Source organism: Prionailurus bengalensis, chromosome A2 (genome assembly GCF_016509475.1).
Source record: "Prionailurus bengalensis isolate Pbe53 chromosome A2, Fcat_Pben_1.1_paternal_pri, whole genome shotgun sequence".
Lineage (NCBI taxonomy): Eukaryota > Metazoa > Chordata > Mammalia > Carnivora > Felidae > Prionailurus > Prionailurus bengalensis.
The window spans coordinates 22,880,636-22,900,142 of record NC_057348.1 but is presented as its reverse complement, the minus strand read 5'-3'; the positions used below and the strand labels follow the sequence as shown (position 1 = coordinate 22,900,142).

The 19,507-nt window shown below is 44.7% G+C and overlaps 1 protein-coding gene across 3 annotated transcripts in view; it reads right to left on the bottom strand.

Annotated features, from left to right (window-relative positions):
- The window catches only part of CACNA2D3 (calcium voltage-gated channel auxiliary subunit alpha2delta 3), an 860,144-nt gene that overhangs the window by 664,144 nt on the left and 176,493 nt on the right, over positions 1-19,507 (bottom strand). For all 3 annotated transcript variants that reach the window (XM_043587660.1, XM_043587659.1, XM_043587661.1), the window contains one exon: positions 19,124-19,240. In XM_043587660.1, coding sequence (XP_043443595.1) covers positions 19,124-19,240 — 117 coding nt within the window. The remainder of the gene's footprint in view (positions 1-19,123; positions 19,241-19,507) is intronic.

Here is a 19,507-nt window from a genome sequence, read left to right as displayed (position 1 = left end):
AGGTGCCCGCACCCACTTACTGCCTGAGTGGTGGGTCAGACTCATGAAAATAGAACAATCCAGAACGGATCCATCTGCTAAATGTAGCTGAAATTTTTCTAAAGCTCTGTTCCACTGAGAACAGACCTCAGGGTTTCTCCCAGCACAAGAGAGGCTGCAGGGACTTTTCAGCCCCTTCCTCCTGAGCGTTTCCTGGGGACTTCTGGCTCCTGGGGCTATACAAAGGATCTGTTCTCTCCACTCCTCAAAGTACACTCAGCTAGAAGAGAGGGGCGGGCGACCAAGGAACTGAGCCTCCCGCTGTGATCTGGAGGAGCTGCTTCCCATTACTGAGAGGAGAAAAGACATTTTTGAGGAAAGGGGTGGGTGGATATAAGTCAGATGCACAGAGAAAAGTGGGGAACATGGCAGCATTGCCCTAGGGACAATGAGAGAGGGAGACAGCCTGAGAGCAGTGCAGAGACAGAAATGCAAACCCTCCCATTGCCTCCTGCATCTTTAGCTGACATCCAAATTCTTCAGTAAGCACCTTCTGCCCAGGGAGCCAAGTGTGCAAGGTGCTGAGGGTAACACAGGGGCACAATGGACCCAACTGCCGCCCTGGTGGGTGGCAAGAGAGGCATTCGAATAACCGCACAAATCCACCGCTTCTACCCCACCGCACCAGCCTCTGCCCCACCCCCAGCGCCAGCTCACCTCGTGGACCTCAGGGCCCCTCATCTTGCTCTCCCCACTCCAAGCCGACCCCTGCTCTGTTCTCCTTTCAGCTCTGTGAACTTGCCCCATTCCCAGCCCCCTCTCCAGCTTCAGCCGTGAATCTCCTCGTGCCTGGAGCCCATCCTCTGCCATCTCTGGGTCCCAGGCTACACTCCTCCTCGTGGCCCCCTGCCTCCGGGACGTCCTGCCTCCAGGCCTGCCCACTCTTCTAACTTTGGACTCAGCATCCATCTCTCCCAGTGACCGGTAAACTCCATGTGGATTGGGAACCGAATTCTTCCTCATGGCTGCAATCTAGTCCCCACAGCAGCCAACTCAGAGACCCAGGCTGTCCGATTTAGAAGACACGGCTCACAGTCCACAACGTGGATAGGATGGTAAAACCCCCTGTGGCCAAGTGCAGTCAGGGCAGGTGCAGTGAGCCCTCAAGGCCACTCAGCCTTGTAGGGATGAAGGCACCTTAGGGCAGGAACAGCCAACCAATCAAGTGCAAGGCTACTCTCAACTTTTATCTTCTCCTTAAAATGGCAGGAATTCTCAAAGAAAGGAGCACTTTGCCCACTCCCAACAAACATCAGTTTGAAGCACTGCTCATCCTGTCTAATTCTGTGAGGAAGTAACCAGATAAATGAGAGAACCTGAACTTGATTCATAGGGACTGGGACCTCACATCTGGGTCAGTTCAGAGCAGCAGGGAGTGAAAACGCATGCATATCCCTAGGAGAGATGGGAGGTCCCTGTGTGGGAAAGTGGGGGAAGGAGTCAGACAACCCTGTGTAAGAGCTGGCTCAGGCCAAGGTCAGTCACCCACTTCACGGGAGGCAATCATAGACCACGATGAGAGAGCTGGGAGCGGCCCTTGCAATCATGCCTGGACTGGACTCCCAGCTCCCCTGGGAGTCCACAGCCTAGCAGCTGTGTGACCTTAGGCCAGTCAGGTAGCCTCCGCAAGCTGGGAGCCTCGCCTCTCAAAGCAGACTCAAGTGCCTACCTGTGGGGCTCCCTGAGGGGTGGAACGAGATAAATCAGTGCTGCTCAGACCTGGTTGCACATTAGAACATGCTGAGGAGTTTCTGGAAATCCCTGTGCCCAGTCCACACCCCAGACCAAGTCAACTAGAATCCCTGGGGGAGAAGCTGGGCATCCCTATTTTCTAAGCTTCCAGGCAATTCCAATGTGCCCCTGAGTCTGAGAACCAGTGAACTAATTAATCTCCTTCTACTTGGAATGTGATCCCCTGACCAGCAGCATTCGCTTCTCTCAGCTCGCTGGAAACGCAGACTCTCAGCCTCCGGAAATGGAGTCTTCATTCTAACAATATTCCTGGGCTATTCTGGTGAACCCTGTACTCTGAAAAGCGCTAACATGTTTCACCTGAAGTGCTTAGCTAGGTTCCTGATCACTCACAGCCACTGTTTTTGAGATGTTAATGTAAACCCGAGAAGAGATAGTACAACACACAGGCTGAGAGGGAAGATGGCCTGGGTTGAAATCTCAGCTATCTACAGTGAGAAACGGCCTCAGCTGCTTTACCTGTAACATGGGTTCATAACTGGTAGTAACAACACTACCCAACTCAGAGGAGGGTCGTAAGCACTAAACCAGATAACATATGAAGAGTGCTTGATATATGCTTATCAGAATCAGTATAAGAGTGCCATTGTGATCACAGCTATAGTAGTGATCAGATATTCTGATGGCAGCATTTAGTTGATTACATGTCAAAGTTGAAAGGAACTCACCTTGAGTGGCAAGGGTACTTTTCAACAGGTGGTGCTGAGACAAGTGATCTGCACATGCAAAGAACAAAGTTGGACCCCCACCTCACACCATATACAAAAACTAACTCAAAATGGATCAAAGACCTAAATATAAGAGGTAACACTCTAACTCTCTTAGAAAACAGGCACAAATCTCTGTGACCTTGGATTAGGCAATGACTTCCTAGATATGATGCCAAAAGCACAGGCACAAAAATGGGACAAATAGATACATTGGATTTTGTCAAAATTAAAACTTTTGGCTACAAAGAACATCATCAAGATAGCAAAAAGACAACCCACAGGATGGGGGAGAATATTTCCAAATCATATATTTGATAAGGAACTAGTAGCTAGAACATATAAAGAATACATCCAGCTCAATAATAAGAAGACAAATAACATCATTTTTAAATGGGCAAAGGAGCGGTGCCTGGATGGCTCAGTCAGTTAAGTGTCTGACTTGCGCTCAGGCCATGGTCTCACGGTTCGTGGGTTCGAGACCCACATTGGGATCTGTGCTGAACACTTGCTCAGAGCCTGGAGCCTGCTTCAGATTATGTGTCTCCTCCTCTCTCCGCCCCTCCTCTGCTCTGTCTCACTCTGTCTCTCAAAAATAAACATAAAACAAAATTTAATGGGCAAAGGATCTGAATGGGCATTTCTCCAAGGAAGATATACAAATGGCCAATAAGCACATAAAAAGATGCTCAACATTATTGCTCGTTAGGGAAATGCAAGTCAAACCACAATGAGATATGACTTTGCACTCAGTAATGTGTGTAACAGATAATAACAAGTGTTGACAAGGATACGGAGAAATCGGAGCGCTCAAACATTGCTGATGGGAATGTAAAATGCACAACCATGTTAGAAACAGTCTGGCAGTCCCTCAAAAGGTCAATCCTAGAATTAACACGTGATTAGCAATTCCACTCCTATATATACCCAAGAGAAATACAAATATATGTCCATGCAAAAATATGTCTGCAAATACTCAACAGCAGCATTAGTCAATACAGGCAAAAAGTAGAAACAACACAAGTAACCACCAACTGATGAACAGGTAAACAAAAATGTGGTAATCCATGCAAGAGAACACGATTTGACCATAACAAAGAATGAAGTATTGATACATGTTATAATACAGATAAACTCTGAAAACATTATGCTCAGTGAAGGTAATCACAAAAGACCATACACTGTATGCTTCCATTTATATGAAATATCCAGAAGAGGTAAATCTTTAAAACAGAAAGTAGAATAGTGTTTGCCTATTCTCCTTGGAGGAAGGAGGTTTTGGGGTAAATGGAGAGTGACTGCCAGGTATAGGATCTTCTCTTTGGGTTGATGAAAAGCCTCTGCAGTTGATTGGGGTGATGGTTCTACAGTCCTATGGGTATACTAAAAAACACTGACTTGTATACTTTGTTATTTTTTTTAATGTTTGTCTTTTTGAGAGAGAAAGAGAACATGAGCAGGGGAGGGGGAGAGAGAGAAGGAGACACAGAATCCAAAGCAGGCTCCAGGCTCTGAGCTGTCAGCACAAAGCCTATCATGGGGCTCAAACTCACAAACCATGAGATCATGACCTGAGCAGAAGTGGGACGCTTAACCGACTGAGCCACTCAGGCACCCCATATACTTTATTTTTTTATTTCTTTAACATTTATTTATTTTTGAGAGACAGAGTGAGACAGAGCATGAGCAGGGGAGGGGCAGAGAGAAAGGGAGACATAGAATCTGAAGCAGGCTCCAGGCTCTGAGCTGTCAGCACGGAACCTGACGTGGGGCTCGAACTCACGAACCATGAGATCGTGACCTGAGCCAAAGTCGGACGTTTAACCAACTAAGCCACTCAGGCATCCCATATACTTTCATTTTTAATTTTTTTTAACATTTCTTTATTTTTGAGGGACAGAGACAGAGCACAAGCAGGGGAGGGGCAGAGAGAGAGGGAGACACAGAATCCAAAGCAGGCTCCAGGCTCTGAGCTGCCAGCACGGAACACGATATGGGGCTCAAACCCACAAACCATGAGCTCATGACCTGGGCCGAAGTCGGACGCTTAACCCACTGAGCCACCCAGGTGCCCCTGACTTGTACACTTTAAACGAGTGAGTAGTATTGTGCATGAATAGTACTAAGCTGTTAAAAGATTGCAAAGGTAACTCAGTGCTGGTGTGGTTCCAGGTTGGGCCAATGATTAGATAACTTTTTTTAAATGCTAACAACTCAGTTATTAAGACGAGTTACACACATGACAAACATCAGAGAGGAGATGTGAGAATCTAATTTAAAATCATTGACTATGCAAATGTGAAATTTCAAAATATGCAAATGCACCACACCATGATAAAAAGGAAGGATACAGGGGGCTAATTTCTTCCTGTTAATTCTGCTAAAATAACTCCTTTATTGTCCCGTTCCTACCATGGTGAGCCCTTGATGTTGTTGTTGACGAAGATGTAATGTTCTTTTTTCTTGAACGAAGCTTGATAAATTATTTTTCTATAAGGTGCCTGCACAGAGAGATAAGTGCCACATATTCAAATGTAACCACTTTGAGCATTTTTCATTCCCTTCTCCCTGTGAGAGATATTGTCTCCGCCATCATTCTAGTAGGAAAGTGTGCGCTGTAGGGAGGGGTATTGGAGGGAGGGGGTAACTTCTCATTTTTGTTGCCTGATTCTATGAATGAGACCAGATTGAGAGTTATTTACATAGATCTAAGTCTTCTTTGAGATGGGAGAAAATACACAACAAAAGTAATAGGACTTCTTATGCATAAAAGCCTAAAACAAGGGCTGCAATTCTAAAATGTTAAAGGTGAAGAAAATCTCAGAAAGAGTCCCATCCAGTGGTTCACAAACTTAAAGACACACACACACACACACACACACACACACACACGCACACACGCACACACGCACACACGCACACAGAAATCCCATGTCCCCGTACAAAGCTTTCTTATCCTGTGAACATCCCCTCTCCCCAGCCAAGAATTGTTCAATCCCACTTCACAGGGATGGAACATTTAAATGAGACCAAACACAGAGAGCACAGCAGAGCAGTGTGGCTGAGGAGAAGCACTCCATAATGTGCTGATGCTGGTGACCATAACAGGGACAATGTCCAGCATGATTTGTGAAAGCTCCAAGTACTTGCCTAGGAGCTTTCAAGCTTCACACACTCAAACACTCCTCCGTGTCCCCTAAAGAGGTTGTGGCCCTCATCGGACTACTCCAGAAGCTGCAAACTCAGCCCTCTCTGGGGCCAGAGCAGCCACATACATGAGCAGGGGGCAGCATGGAAATCAACAAAATGAACATTCATGCAGACTGTTGCCATGTGGGGATGGGGGACAAGGGAGAGGGGAGTACACCTCTCAATTTGTAAAGCTTTAAATCTGGACTTTTTTTTTACATTTTTTTTAACATTTATTTATTTTTGAGACAGAGAGAGACACAGCATGAGCAGGGGAGGGTCAGAGAAAGAGTTCTTTTTTTTTTTAATTTTTTTTAACATTTATTTATTTTAAATCTGGATATTTTTATATCACTTCCTATTTTTACACGTGATTTCACTTTCTTTCTCAAAGCCCACACAGATCAAGCAAAACCTGTCTGCGGCCAGGACTGGCCGGGGGCCATTGCTTTATAACTGTGACACCGCTGCTTGTTTTTGACCTCCGTCTCTCCACTGAAGCAATTCCTGTGAGAGCAAACATTCATGCGTCACCCTCCACTCCCCAGCTCCCATTCCTGACACCATTAGATGCACTTAGGTGTGTACATATGTGCGCGCCCACACACACACACACACACACTCTCAGCTTTAGAAGAACACCCACTCGGTCCACCCTGTGTTCGTTTTTGCCAAATAAACAAGGCAGAACAGGGGCGCCTGGGTGGCTCAGTTGGTTGAGCGTCCAACTTTGGCTCTGGTCATGATCTCACAGCTCATGAGTTCAAGCCCCACGTTGGGCTCTGTGCTGACAGCTCAGAGCCTGGAGCCTGCTTCGGATTCTGTGTCTCCCTCTCTCTCTGCCCCTCCCCACTCATGCTCTCTCTGTCTTAAAAATAAATAAAAACATTAGAAAAAAATTAAAAGAAGGCAGAACACACTTCCTTGGAGTAAACTCATCTCCACCATGTCTGCCCTCAGAGGCTACCTCTGATTTCCTGTTGTGGACTACACTGTCCCCAGATGATACACAGACTACAAGGACAGACTCCCAGCACGGCAAAGGAAGAGGTCCACTGAGCTTTTGGGGGAAGTCCTCTTGGAGATAGGCTAAGAGAGGCCAACACTCCTCTAAGAGAGGCCACCATTTAATGGTCCAAACAGCTGCCCATGGGCCTTGCCCCCCCTCAAGTCTGGCCCTGCTCTTGCCTTGAGCTCCTTCCACTGCCCCTCTGCAGCTGGTACCCACCAGCTCACCTCTCGGTAAAAGTCCTGAGGGCCAGCACCTTTGCCTGGCCTGAAGTTCTTCCAGAGATACCTGCTTGAGGGGAGGAGACTCCTCCTCACTGGTTGGTATTGGAGTGTTTACAAGCAACTCCCCCTGTGACTGGGATGAGGGTCTGCTTTCCGACAGCCACCGCAGCCTTCTAGAGACCCCGGGAAGGACCGCTCTACGAAGCCCATCAAACAACCTGATGAGATGCTCCAGAATCACTGAACGCACACAGTGAGAGAAGCTAAGTATATTCCCGAGGATATGATTTTCCTCCCCAACTGACACACAGAATCAGCTAAAAGGCACACCAGAAAAAAAAGAGAAAAAATCCCATTTGCCCCTGATCGTGCAAAAGCATTATATGTTGTCTGTTCAAGCAGCCAGTATGGCTCGAGATGCGCAGTCAATGATATCCCAGCTGATTTTCAACAAAGACTCTGATTACTCAAAAGGGCTGTCAAACCTCTGCTGAATGCAGTGTAAATGAAATGCCAATGAATCCCCAACTACCTTTTCATTTTCCCCTCCTAACCTAATTTACAAAACGTAAATAATCTCGCTGTGTTTGTAGGACCAGCTGCTCCTTACCTCCATATGGGAAACTGAGCAGAGACCAGAAACAGACAACTGATGTCACCAACACATCCCTGGTTAAACATACTAACTATGCATTCAAAATATTACTGAAAACCCTTAATTTGTTGCCAGTAATTTATACAATTAAAGCCAATGGTCTTTTATTATTATTATTACGGCTTTATTCTGTCATTTTGATCTCTTGATGGTGACACTTCAGTGATTCACCATAATTTCCTGCCACCCACAAACCTCTTAAGATTTCTTTTGCCTCGCCTGAGTATAAATTAAGTGGCATTATTTGCTACCTGGTCTGGTGTAGAAACGATACCAATCTTTGAAAAATCAGCAGAGGAACCAGCACCTTGGTATAACACTGCTGTGTTGAGCTGTCCCCACCCAGCCACTCGGGCTCAGATAGTGTCTTGCACATCTTCCACCTGCGGACGACGCCTCCCTCTTTTAGTTCTAGTGGAGAGGCAGTCAGAGAGCGCAGCGAGGCGAGCTCAAAGCCTCCATGTGGGCGCCCTGATGGGGCATAATTGCTACTTAGGCTAAAGGCAGGGATCAGCACTGTAATTTCACGCAGGTCTCCATGGCCACGAGCCTCTCTTCCCCAGGCTGTTTGGTCTACTTGGTCTTGACCAAAGCGACAGGAAATCTTTCAAAACCGGATTTCATAAATGGAGAATAAAAATAGGCAATGAAAATGGGAAATATGATTTTAAATGATGTTTCACTTTGGATGGGAAAGAAATTTTTCTCTTTCTTTTTCTTTATCATCGTACAACATAAAGCAAATCCAAGCTTCTGAGACAGAGGAGAAATGGATCCTCTGGTGGGGAACAGGGGCCAGGGCAGGCACAAACACACAGGAAACACCCAGGAAACCTTACCTGGCACCATGCCCTGATGACCAGATGGTCTTCCCAGGCATGGGGGGCTTACCCCCATGACAGCATCATCACCGGGGTAGCAAGTTCATTCATTCACAGATACTTGCCGAGTGCCCAGTCTGGGTCCCGGGGCTACAAGGGGAGACGTGACCATCGCGGTCCCCACCCTCATGGGTTCTAGAGGACAGACAGCAATTCTCAAGTCAACACTAAGCAAAACAGAGTTCAGTACAGCTTTCAAAAGTTTAATAAAAGGAGTAAAGAGGATGCCAAGATGGACCATGCTGGCGGGATGGGGCGGGGCTCTAGACAGGTGCCCTGACCCAGCCATGCTACAGTTGAGAGAGCAACAAGCCCAGAAGTGGGGAGCCTGGCAACTACTCTCAGCATCACTCCAAAACTCTCCTTCATGACATCATACTCAAATTTACGAAAAGCCCCTTGAATCTGCTCATACATCAGTGTGTTCCATTTCTTGTGGCTAGTGAGCTGCCCATTTTACCACCTGCCACATGAAGAGAAACATCTGCCACGCCTGGGGGCACACACCCTAGCTCTGGCACCCAGTTTGCATTATGACCAGAAGATCACCCAGCCAGGCTCAGAGAACATCAGGGAAATTATAGTTATTCTGCTAAGCCATAGCCTCAGAACACTGACATTCTCCTCCCCTGCCCAGGAAGCGTCTTCCTTCATTGGTTCCAACCAAATGGGAGGGAGGGAGGAAGGAAGGGAGGAAGGGAGAGAGGGGAAAAAGGAAGGAAGAAGGAAGGCAGGGAGGGAGGGAGGGGAAAAAGGAAGGAAGATGGAAGGAAGGCAGGGAGGCAGTTCTTTGATTCCCTCGATAGAAATTGTTAACTTTTATTTCCACTCTGAGCAGCTGGCCTGGTTTCTGCCCATTTCAAGTCCCCTATTCACCTACTTCCGGGAGAAGGGCCACGTGGGGAGGGACTGGGCCGAAGCTGAGGATTAGAGTCTAAGCAGGCCGCAGTCTGATTTGGGACAGCATACATAGGACTCATTCACTCAGAACACACAGTGAATTTCTGGAAGGCACATAAGCCCTGCGGTTTCTCTGCAATTAAACCCTGATATTCTTCTTTCCCCTTCATCATTCAGGACATCTTTGGTCAAAGGGAAGAGTTGTAACTATGATCACTCTGACTTTAAGTTACCTGACGCCAAGAGGGAAGGTCTGTAAGTCAGTCAACAAATGTTTAATGAACACTTAACTCCAGACTCAAGATACTGTGACAGATACCAGGGCTTGAGTAGGGACAAGTGGGGACAAGGAAAGGAAGCAAGTATAATACACACAATGGAAAAGGACATTAACACGCAGTTTATCAGAAAAAAAGGAAAAACAACTGACCAATGAACATATAGAAAGATGGTATCCTAAGGAGAAATGACCCAAAGTGACCGCTGGCACCCAGCAACAAGCCAGCTGGAAATGGAGTCCTTTCTCAGTGAGAAGGGCTATACCAGGCTCAACTTCTCTTGGGACTAGTGACTTTTTCCTGCAGTAGGAGGGTCTAAAACACCCAGCACCATGGTCCTCAGGTGTTGAACCACTGGGATTCCCAGAAAACTCTTCCAAACTGGCACTCCAAACTGGCAGTCAGTGCCCCACATCCCCACCCCTACAACCACGCTGTTATTATGATACAGTCCAGGAAGGAAGAGGAAAGGGGTAGGGAGGGCCCTCCAAGTGTGTCCAAGAAAGTTCCTGGGCCTACACACTTCTTTGAGAGATGATAAAGGACCAGCACGGACGTTCTCTATGCTGTAACACTGATGCCCGTGCTCCGAGACATTGTGTAATTTGCCACAAACCTTGGTGCAGGGCAAGTGAGGAGCCAGAGAAGATCCCCCATGCTAAATGCTGAGCAATTAAATAAAACAAAGTAAAATGAGATACTACTTTGTGCCTGTAAGACTAACAAAGATCAAAAGTAACAGCAGCCAAATGTCAGAGAGGACAATGGAGAAGGAGAGCCTCTCCAGCCTCACAGGTGGGAACACGAACAGGCGGATGCTGTCTGGAAGACAAGCTGGCAAGGGAGACCAAAAGCCTTCATTTTGTTTCCAAGAATAGGTCCTAATAAATGCATCAAATGAATGGACACAATTTCTCTGCAAGAAAGTTTTTCATATCATGGCTTATCATAGGGACACGCTATTTCACAAGTAGTATTTCACCAATAACATCAATTATTCACCAAAAGAGAATTTCTTGATTAGAACAAATAACAGGAATATATATATTCGTTGACATGGATTGATGTCCACAACATGTAAAATTAATTTTGTAAAAAACCTGGTTACAGGAAAGAATGATTCAATGCGCGTAAACGCATATACAAATGCACAAACAGAAAAAGATCAGGAAGAAAAGAAATTAAGATGTTTAAAAACAAAAGGTATTGAAAGATACCAAGTGCCTCTTAATCCCCTGGTGTTGTGATCTTTACTTTCTCCTTTATCCTTTTCTGCACCTTATGTTATTTTTTTACCACGAATGTGTATGATCAATGAAAACAAAACAAAAATAGAAATAAAGCAAATATGGGTGAGGTGAGTTACAGAGAAAATCCAAAACTAAGTCTTCCATAAAGCTTTAAAAATGGAGAGATTTTAGAGAAACGTTTAGGAATGTACCTAATAACTTTGAGGCTGGCAAGAGCTTCAAGCGGTGATTCCACGCACAAAGAAGAACGCCTAAGGGCCAACAGCTCCATAATAAGCAGGAGAGTCAGGATACAGTTCACTAAGCCAACCCACCTTCCCGCATGGGAGGGTGATGGAGACAGGAGATGAAATGTCACCTACAAAACATCCTTTCTTCTCTTAGCAGGAAACTTATCTCCCCCAGGAGGCAGGTGAGCTGCTCAACGTAGGTTGGAGAACAGCCTTCTGGGCCTCTCTGTGAGGCTCAGGTGGATACAATCTGAAGTATGGTAGAGGAGACCCAACCCCTTTTGGAATAAACCCAAGAAGACTTGTGGTTTTCACCTCAACCATCAACCAAGAATGGTTCACTGACCTCATCAAAACTGGTGAATCCAGTTTGTTGCTATTTTTTTAATGTTTACTTATTTATTTTGAGAGAAGGAGAGATCGTGAGTGAGCAGGGGGAGGGGCAGACAGAGAATGAGAAAGAGAATCCCAAGCAGGCTCTACATGGTCAGTGCAGAGCCTAACGTAGGGCTTGATCCCACAAACTGTGAGATCATGACCTAAACCGAAATCAAGAGCTGGATGCTTAACCGACTGAGCCACCAAGGCACCCCATTGCTACTTTTTAAGCTTTTTCTGGTGTGAGGTTTCTGCTGTAAATTTTCTTATACATATGCATGGGGTTTTACATCCCAGTTTGCGGAAGGAAGGGAAAAAGGGAGGGAGGAAGGGAGGGAGGGAGGGAGGGAGGAAGGGAGGAAGGAAGGGGCGGGCAAAGAAGCAAATAGGCTATAAGATACAATAATGTAACCAACAGTAGTCTTTTCATTTGTGACTCAAAACACTATATTTTTGCCTGAAATAAATTTACTCCTCTTTTAAGAAACACGTTTTGAAACTCTGAGATCAGATGAGAAATGAACAAAGGCAGAAAAATCTTTTGAATGTGTCCAGTTTCTTCTTCTTTTGGGCAAGAACTAAAGGGCCTTTTAGCAATGTTAGGTATATTCAGCTCCTAAGACTTCTACAGCTCATTTTGCACTTAATATGTAAAGAGTCCTTACGATCTAAGAGCTTTTGTATATAGGAAGAAACAGTCTGTCCTATGAACCTGCCCTTCATTTAGAAATTCATAAATCAAGCGGTTGACTTCCTTTCCAACTTAATGGGTATCCTTTTGAAAATATTCCTCACCAACAATTTTCACAATGCCTACAGATATAGATGCGTCTTTAAACCAGAAGTATTCATATAGTCTCTGTAGATATTAATCCCTTATATCACGTATATGTGTGGTACAGATCATGCTTTCCTTAAGTGCCTCCTACTCTCCATGCCTCAGCGTGTGTGTGTATGTATGTATGTATGTGTGTGTGTGTGTGTGTGTATATATATATATACACATATATATGTGTGTATATATATATTTACATAAAGACATAGATGCGTTTTATAGTCATACATATGTAGACACCAGTCAAAAAACAGCTAGAGGAAGTTGCTTTAATAGTACCCTCTAGCTTTTTGGAAGATTGGCGTAAATCTCTTCTGCAGGGGGAAAAAATCCATTTTTCTGAGAAGGTAAATGTTTATTAAATGCAAATACTGATATTCGTTACCTAGGAAAAACGTCTTGCTGCATGTGGAATTTCTCGATAAAAAGCTTTCAAGTCCCAGGTTTCTCCAGATAAACCCCTATCGGTGAACTGATGCGTGAATGCACTGAAATTGAATTACTGTACAACAGCAATTACTTCCCACAGTACAGCTATAATGGGAATCAGTTCTGCAGCGAACAGCAGGTAGCTATAGGAGGGGAGAGAAATTTAATATATAATCTAGTCTCTTTTAGCTTTTCCCAACAAGCAAGGATGTTTATTTTTAAGCAATACACTCTTTTTCAAGTGCCTGATTTATCATTTTATCAATGTAAATCAGAAACTAAGTAAAACAAGATTAAGTTTATTTACAGGTCTGAGCTTCAGAGTGCTATCAAAATTATTAACTATCTTATTCAAGGTTGGAAAACAAGAGACTCTTCACTTAGAAAGTTTAGGTACAACTTGCTTCCTGTGCCTTTTCATATCCCCAAGGAAGTTGGTTCTTTTAGACATTTCTAATTAATTGCTTGGGGGAGAAGATGAATTTGAACAGCAAATAAAATACTTAATGTTCTGCCTGATATGCTACCAAACTAGATAACATCCTATAATCCTGTGTGTGTGTGTGTGTGTGTGTGTGTGTGTGTGTGTGTGTGTAAGTGAGAGAGAGAGAAAGAAACGTGTTTAAGCTATTGGAGATCTGAAGTCTGTCCGGTAGAGCAGTGAAAGTTGCAATGGATGGATCAGTACCTGGCCCTGGAAGCAGGTACAACCTCAAAGCCTTCTGGGTCCTTTGGAGGTTACAATTCTAGCCAAGATCAGTGTGATGAAGGCAGTGGCTGCCCCAGAGCTGTTCCACAAGATCAAAGGCAATACTTATTCTGGAGAACTCCCCCTTAGAAAGCCATTCTAGAGAATACTAGTATATATGTGCAAATTCTCCCAAATCCTTCTGTTTATTATTTCCTGGTGTATCTACTTTTTCCAGGTTGTGCTGCTCATCTCAATTATATGGACCATTCCAAAATCACAGCATCATTACATCTCCTGGCTGTGTTGGAATCTGTCCTAAAAGCATATGCCTATAATCAGAGATGCCCACAGTTACTCAGATTTACTTCCTACCGATTCCCCTCCAACTGTAGGTTTGTCTGTGCCTGCTCAGAGCTCCCCGGGGCCTCAGATGATCCTCCCCGCTGTGTAATAGCTTGTATTACTCCCAGTGGAGGCTTGGATTTTGAAGACAAAGGAAATGCTGGGGCAGCCCATCTGTATAACAAAGCCACTGAACACAATTCTTTTGCCTTCTTCCCTCAAGTCATCAGCAACTCAGGATAAAGGGGAGCTAGGTCAAAAGTGCTTCGGATGAGCTCTCTCTTGTGACACAGTTGAGCATTTCCAGGTGTCACTTAGGCATGGCCCAACAGGGGTCCACTACTGGCAGAGGATTGATGTATATCACTTCCCCCGCGTCCAGCATGTGGAATATCTTCCTTGAAATGTTAATGAACTAAAAACAAATTGTTTCCATTTCTTGTCCATTTATAGGGACTTAAAACTTGATAAATTGCTCAGTAACATCAATTGAGGGCTTGGTAGCTTGAATACGGTTGAACAAAGAAGGTGGGAGATAATGCTTTGGGCACAATGATCTTGTACACGAGCGAGTAGCAGCATCACTGCATCAAACCCAATCTGGCTCTTAAGTTAAAATAACCTACACATCAACCCACCGAGTGAATTAAAAAAAATTATTTAAACCACCGACAGCATTAGAAAGGTGCTAGAAAATATTAGTTAAGAAATGCTACCATAATGATGGCACCATTATGTTAATGGTAATTACCGAAGCTAAGGTTATTTGTAATTTGCTAGGCCGGGGGGGAAAAAAAAGTTACGTATAATCCATTACCAAGCAGAGGACAGAGGTTATGTAATGGGCAGGCCACTCTGGGTTTCACATTTACTCCAGACATCTGACGGGGAGAAAATAGGACTTTCTGTGATAGGATAATTGCATAGTGGAGAGTAATTCAAATAGGGGACGAGTATGATAAAATCACTCTGATTCAACTAATCACTGGGAAAAGTGATGGGGGAATGATGAAATCAAGCCAGAAGAGACAGAGAAAAGATCAACATTGTTTAACAGCCAAGACATGACAGGCGGGTGGGGCGGGATTGTAAGTGCTCCTTTGTTTCCGGGCCCAGACTGACTCACTGCACCTACTTTCACAGACCAGAGGGGTTATGCCCCTTTCGAAATTGCCAGCACCCATCTCACAAAGATTTTATAGACATCAATGGAAATTTTAACAATCTGTGTCGTTTGTGAGTCAGTTATTTCTTATGTATGTTCCTGAGTCCTCCCGGCCATCCACCATCTGACCATCCACGAGCACTGGGTACTGGATCAGTTACTGGCAGGAAGGCACTAGGACCTCTGACCCGACTCAGGTTGCTGGGGGTGGGGATGGAAGCTTGGAAACAGGATTTCCAGGCATGGTACCTCAGAACGATGGAGCAGATTCTAAAATCCACTTTTCTTGGGCCATTAGAGAAAGGGGTCGCTGCTCAGTGGGTGACGCGGAATGGGACGAGAAGGGCCCTGTTGCACGGTGGTTCATTCTAGGGCCACCTGGCAAATAAGGACTCCACCTGCAAACCCACAGGCAAATTTGCACTTGAGGTGTCTGCACTTCAAAAGCTTACCAATCCCAGGGACAAACAGCAACCTTTCCTAGTTGAGAAGTGAGGTGTCATTATAATATGAAAAACAGTCACACCCACTGCTCCTTGGCCTCCACATAAGGCAACATCCAGGGGCCCTCTCAGTGGCCACCTGCTCTCATCCCAAATGCCACATGGCTCATGACTGTTGTCAGTAGTGCTGCATGGCTCACAACAGGACCAGGCCCATCTCAATAGCAAAACTGCCTCCAAACCAAACCCCAACTTGACATACAAGCCCTCTTTTCTGTTTAAAGATTGGAAGCAGGGGCTGCCACGTATCACTGGACCAGCTAACCTAGATTTTATGGTATCAAGTGTGTTTACAAAGGGTCTCCTACATCTATTTTAAAATACACAATTCAGAGAATACTGGATGCCTTTAGTCTGGGTACATTTCAATTTAAATAAAGCACCCTTTTTTTTCCTTCTCAAAGGAACCACACCAACCATATCAGTTCTTTTTTTTTAAGTCATTAATTTAAAACAAAAGGTTTCAAAATTAAGTTCCCTGCTGTCAATATCCTTGAAGCTTTTTAAAGCTTCACGACTCTCTCAGTTATTAAATACTTACACACTGAAAGGTCCCCTTGCCAGCAATTACAGCAAACATTTACCGAATGCTTCCTGTTCGCCAGTCACTGTGCAAAACGCTTTGGTCAGCTACACCCAGAGGCACTGCAATCCTACCTTCTGGTGCAAAAGGAACCCCACTGAGCCCGTCCATGTGACCTGGGCCTGTGACTCCACCCTGCCAAGCCTGTGTGCTCATCCTCTGAGCCAGTGATGTAGGAACGGTGTCTCACTCCCAGGGCTGATGGCAGGTTGAAATTAGATGACCTATATAAAGTGCTTCACATGGGGCCTGGTGCATAGAGACTCGATAAACATGAGCACAGATTAGTAAGTCACCTACTCCTCCTGGCATCTTCACAGAGGTGAGTGAGGAAAAGAGGTCCTTTGGTTCTTTAGTTTTTCTCACCAACCTCTCATTTGCCACGTGGGCCCCTGCCTCTGAGCGATGAGTCCAGGTTCTGGAGCTGGCTGGACCTCTGCATCACCCTGCTATGTTGCACAAGCCCCCCAAGGATCAGGTTCCCATTCCGGGCTTCCTTGTCTGTCAATCGCAGAGGTAGAAGCTAAAGAGATGTAAGTCCTCTTCTGCTCTAAAATTCTGTGATTCACAAAGAAACCCAAATTGAAACAAAAATAGCACTTCCTGGGGCCTGGGTGGCTCAGTCGGTTCAGTGTCCGACTTCAGCTCAGGTCATGATCTCAGAGTTCATGAGTTCAGTCCCCACATCGGCCATCCGGCTGACAGCTCAGAGCCTGAAGCCTACTTCAGATTCTGTGTCTCCTCTCTCTCTCTGCCCCTCCCCAACTCATGCTCGCTCGCTCGCTCTCTCTCTCTCTCAAAAATAAATAAACATTAAAAAAAATTCTCTAAAAATAGCATTTCCTTCTCTCAAACTGACAACCGTTGTTATTAGTATTTAAAACAAAATAAAACATCGTCATTTTTCTGTGAGGATTCAGGCAAATGAGCATTCACGTGCCACTCCTGCTGGAGGAACCGTGAACTGGCACAACCTTATCTGAACACGAATGTTGCCGCAAGCAGAAACCTTTGAAGATGGGGTTAGCGTCTCTGCACTGTCTTCTGTGTTCAGGTATTCATCTGAAGGAAATCAAAGTAAAGGACTGATGCTGAGGGCACGGATGTGATGAAGAACGTGGACTTGGGTCCGTAGGCCCATCCCCCACCCCCTATGTGACCCTGGAGAAGTGACTTAACCTCTGCCTCTGTCTTCTATTCTGTACAAGTGGGATAGTAATAATACCTTCCTCTGGGGGCTGCTCTAAGGACAAGCGAGTACCTGTAAAATCCTAAGAGGAACACCAAACATATAGTAGGTGCCGAGTCGTCTGATCTGTTATTAATATACAAGAAGGTTCACTGCAGCATTATGTATACCAAAACTTGCAAACAACTTAAATATCCAGATTTGGAGGAATAGTCAAATCATGTAGACACGTTGTTAAACTCAAATGTGATGCAGCCATTTAAGAAAATCACGTAAGGTACTGATGCCAGGAAAAGCACACAGAGCACTGGTGCAAACAAGCGTAGAGAAGTCGGACACCAAAGCAAACAGGCAGTACACCTGACAATGTGAAAAAGAAAAACACACAAGTACATGCACAGAAATGCAAATTTAAAAGACTAGAAGGAAGGAAACCCAAGAACACAAGCCTGACTTTCAGGTGATTTTTGTTCTCTGTTTGATACTTTTCAATATATTCTTCAAGTGCCACCAAAGGGGTGTTCATTTTATAAGCAGAAAACAGTAATTACTGTGGGCTTTTGTTTTGTTTTGCATTTGTATTTCAGGTTCTGAGTGTGAGATGCGGATGGCTACCATGTCTGTAAAGAACAGCACTTGCTTCGAGGTAGAGACATAAGGACACGCAGGGATCACCACGAAGCTCCCAGGGCTGGCTATCAGGGCAATACTTCTGTAGCAACTAAAAGTAATGTTTTTTCTTCTAAGATACTTCAGACTTCCTCCCTAAAAGTCTCTACTTATGTCATTAACGACCATAGTGGCGGTATAAAGTGGCCATTCAATGAGCATGGCTTACACAAGCCAGGGTCTGTGCTCAGTCGCTCAAAATCATGACTTTGTATAATCCTCGTTCAGCCTGTGTGTTTTTGCCATGTACAGATGAGAACATTGAGGCTCCCAAGGGCAGTTTTACTAAAGGTAAAAGCTCAGTAAGTGACCAAGGCAGGCGCAGAAGCCAGGCCAAACTCACGTTCTTCCCTACTTGACTACAACCCTCCTCCCCACAATCCAAGTAGCACAACAATGTTTTAGAGACAAGCACTGGAGTGGCACTGTCAGGTCTAAAGCAGGAATAATGTGTGGAAATTTTGTTCAGCCAATGAATTGCGGGAGAAGTGAAAGTAGGAAGAGGCCTTTTAGAGCAAAGTGATTCTGGAGATAATTATCAAAACCAAAAGGTAAGCAAACTATAGGTTAGAGATAAAGAACTCTTCAGACTGCCATTCCTTTCCATACCCCCGTGCCAACAGAGCACAGATGTGGGATGTGTTCTAAAGCAAGAAGGTAAGATTCACTGCTGAGCTGGCAACAAGGAATAAAGTTGGAAGCCACCTTGGAAATCCGAAATGATACTTTTCCATTCATCCTGATGACAGTGTGAAACCTCAGGGAGCTCTAACTGGTGGAGAGAAACATTATAATTATAGTAATATTCCAGTAGAGGTAAGGGAAGCCTCCAAGTTCATCTAGACTCCATTACTCCATTGAGATTTTCAACTCCACATTTCGGCAAGCATGGCTTAAATTTTTTATAGTTGCTTAGTTGAACTACAATGTGCCTTTGAATGATTTTTGGTAATTAGTGAATGTATCGCACAGTTATAAGCCATCCTCTGAGACTGTACAATCAGTGGCACTTACACTGAACACATAAAATTCTAAGATGAAAACTGTCACCTGAACCCTATCGTGCCCCTACTAACTGCTTTTGCTGGTTAACTAAAGAAAGTAAAATGTTTACATAATAAGCTGAGTCAACTTTGATCTTTGAGAGCTGGAGTCATCAATGCCAGTCCCCTGAAGGTGCCTCCGTGTCTTTGGGCAATACAGAGAAGATACCAGAGGCACTTACCCGCACTGCTTCAGACTTTTTGTGAAACATCTCTTCCATGTTCTTTGCCAGCTTTTTCACCAGTTGGAGGCCATCGATTTCTTCTATGGCTACGTCTTTCTCATACTCTTTGTATTTCTGTAAGGAGGGAAGGCAACAAGAAAGGCATAAAACAGCACACCTATGATTCTGGAGCATACCTACTTACAAGGCATAAATAGGACCATCTCTCTTGGGTTTGGGGAGATTGGACTGTATTTCGAAATTATTAAATCAACTAAGGAAAAATGTGAAAATTGGCTCTGGCTGTCTTAGAAACTTATCTAGCACGCAGGAAAGAAATGAAACAAAACCCTAAAGCAATCAAACTCTTTATCATCCGTCCTCTTCAGTTCCTGAAATCAA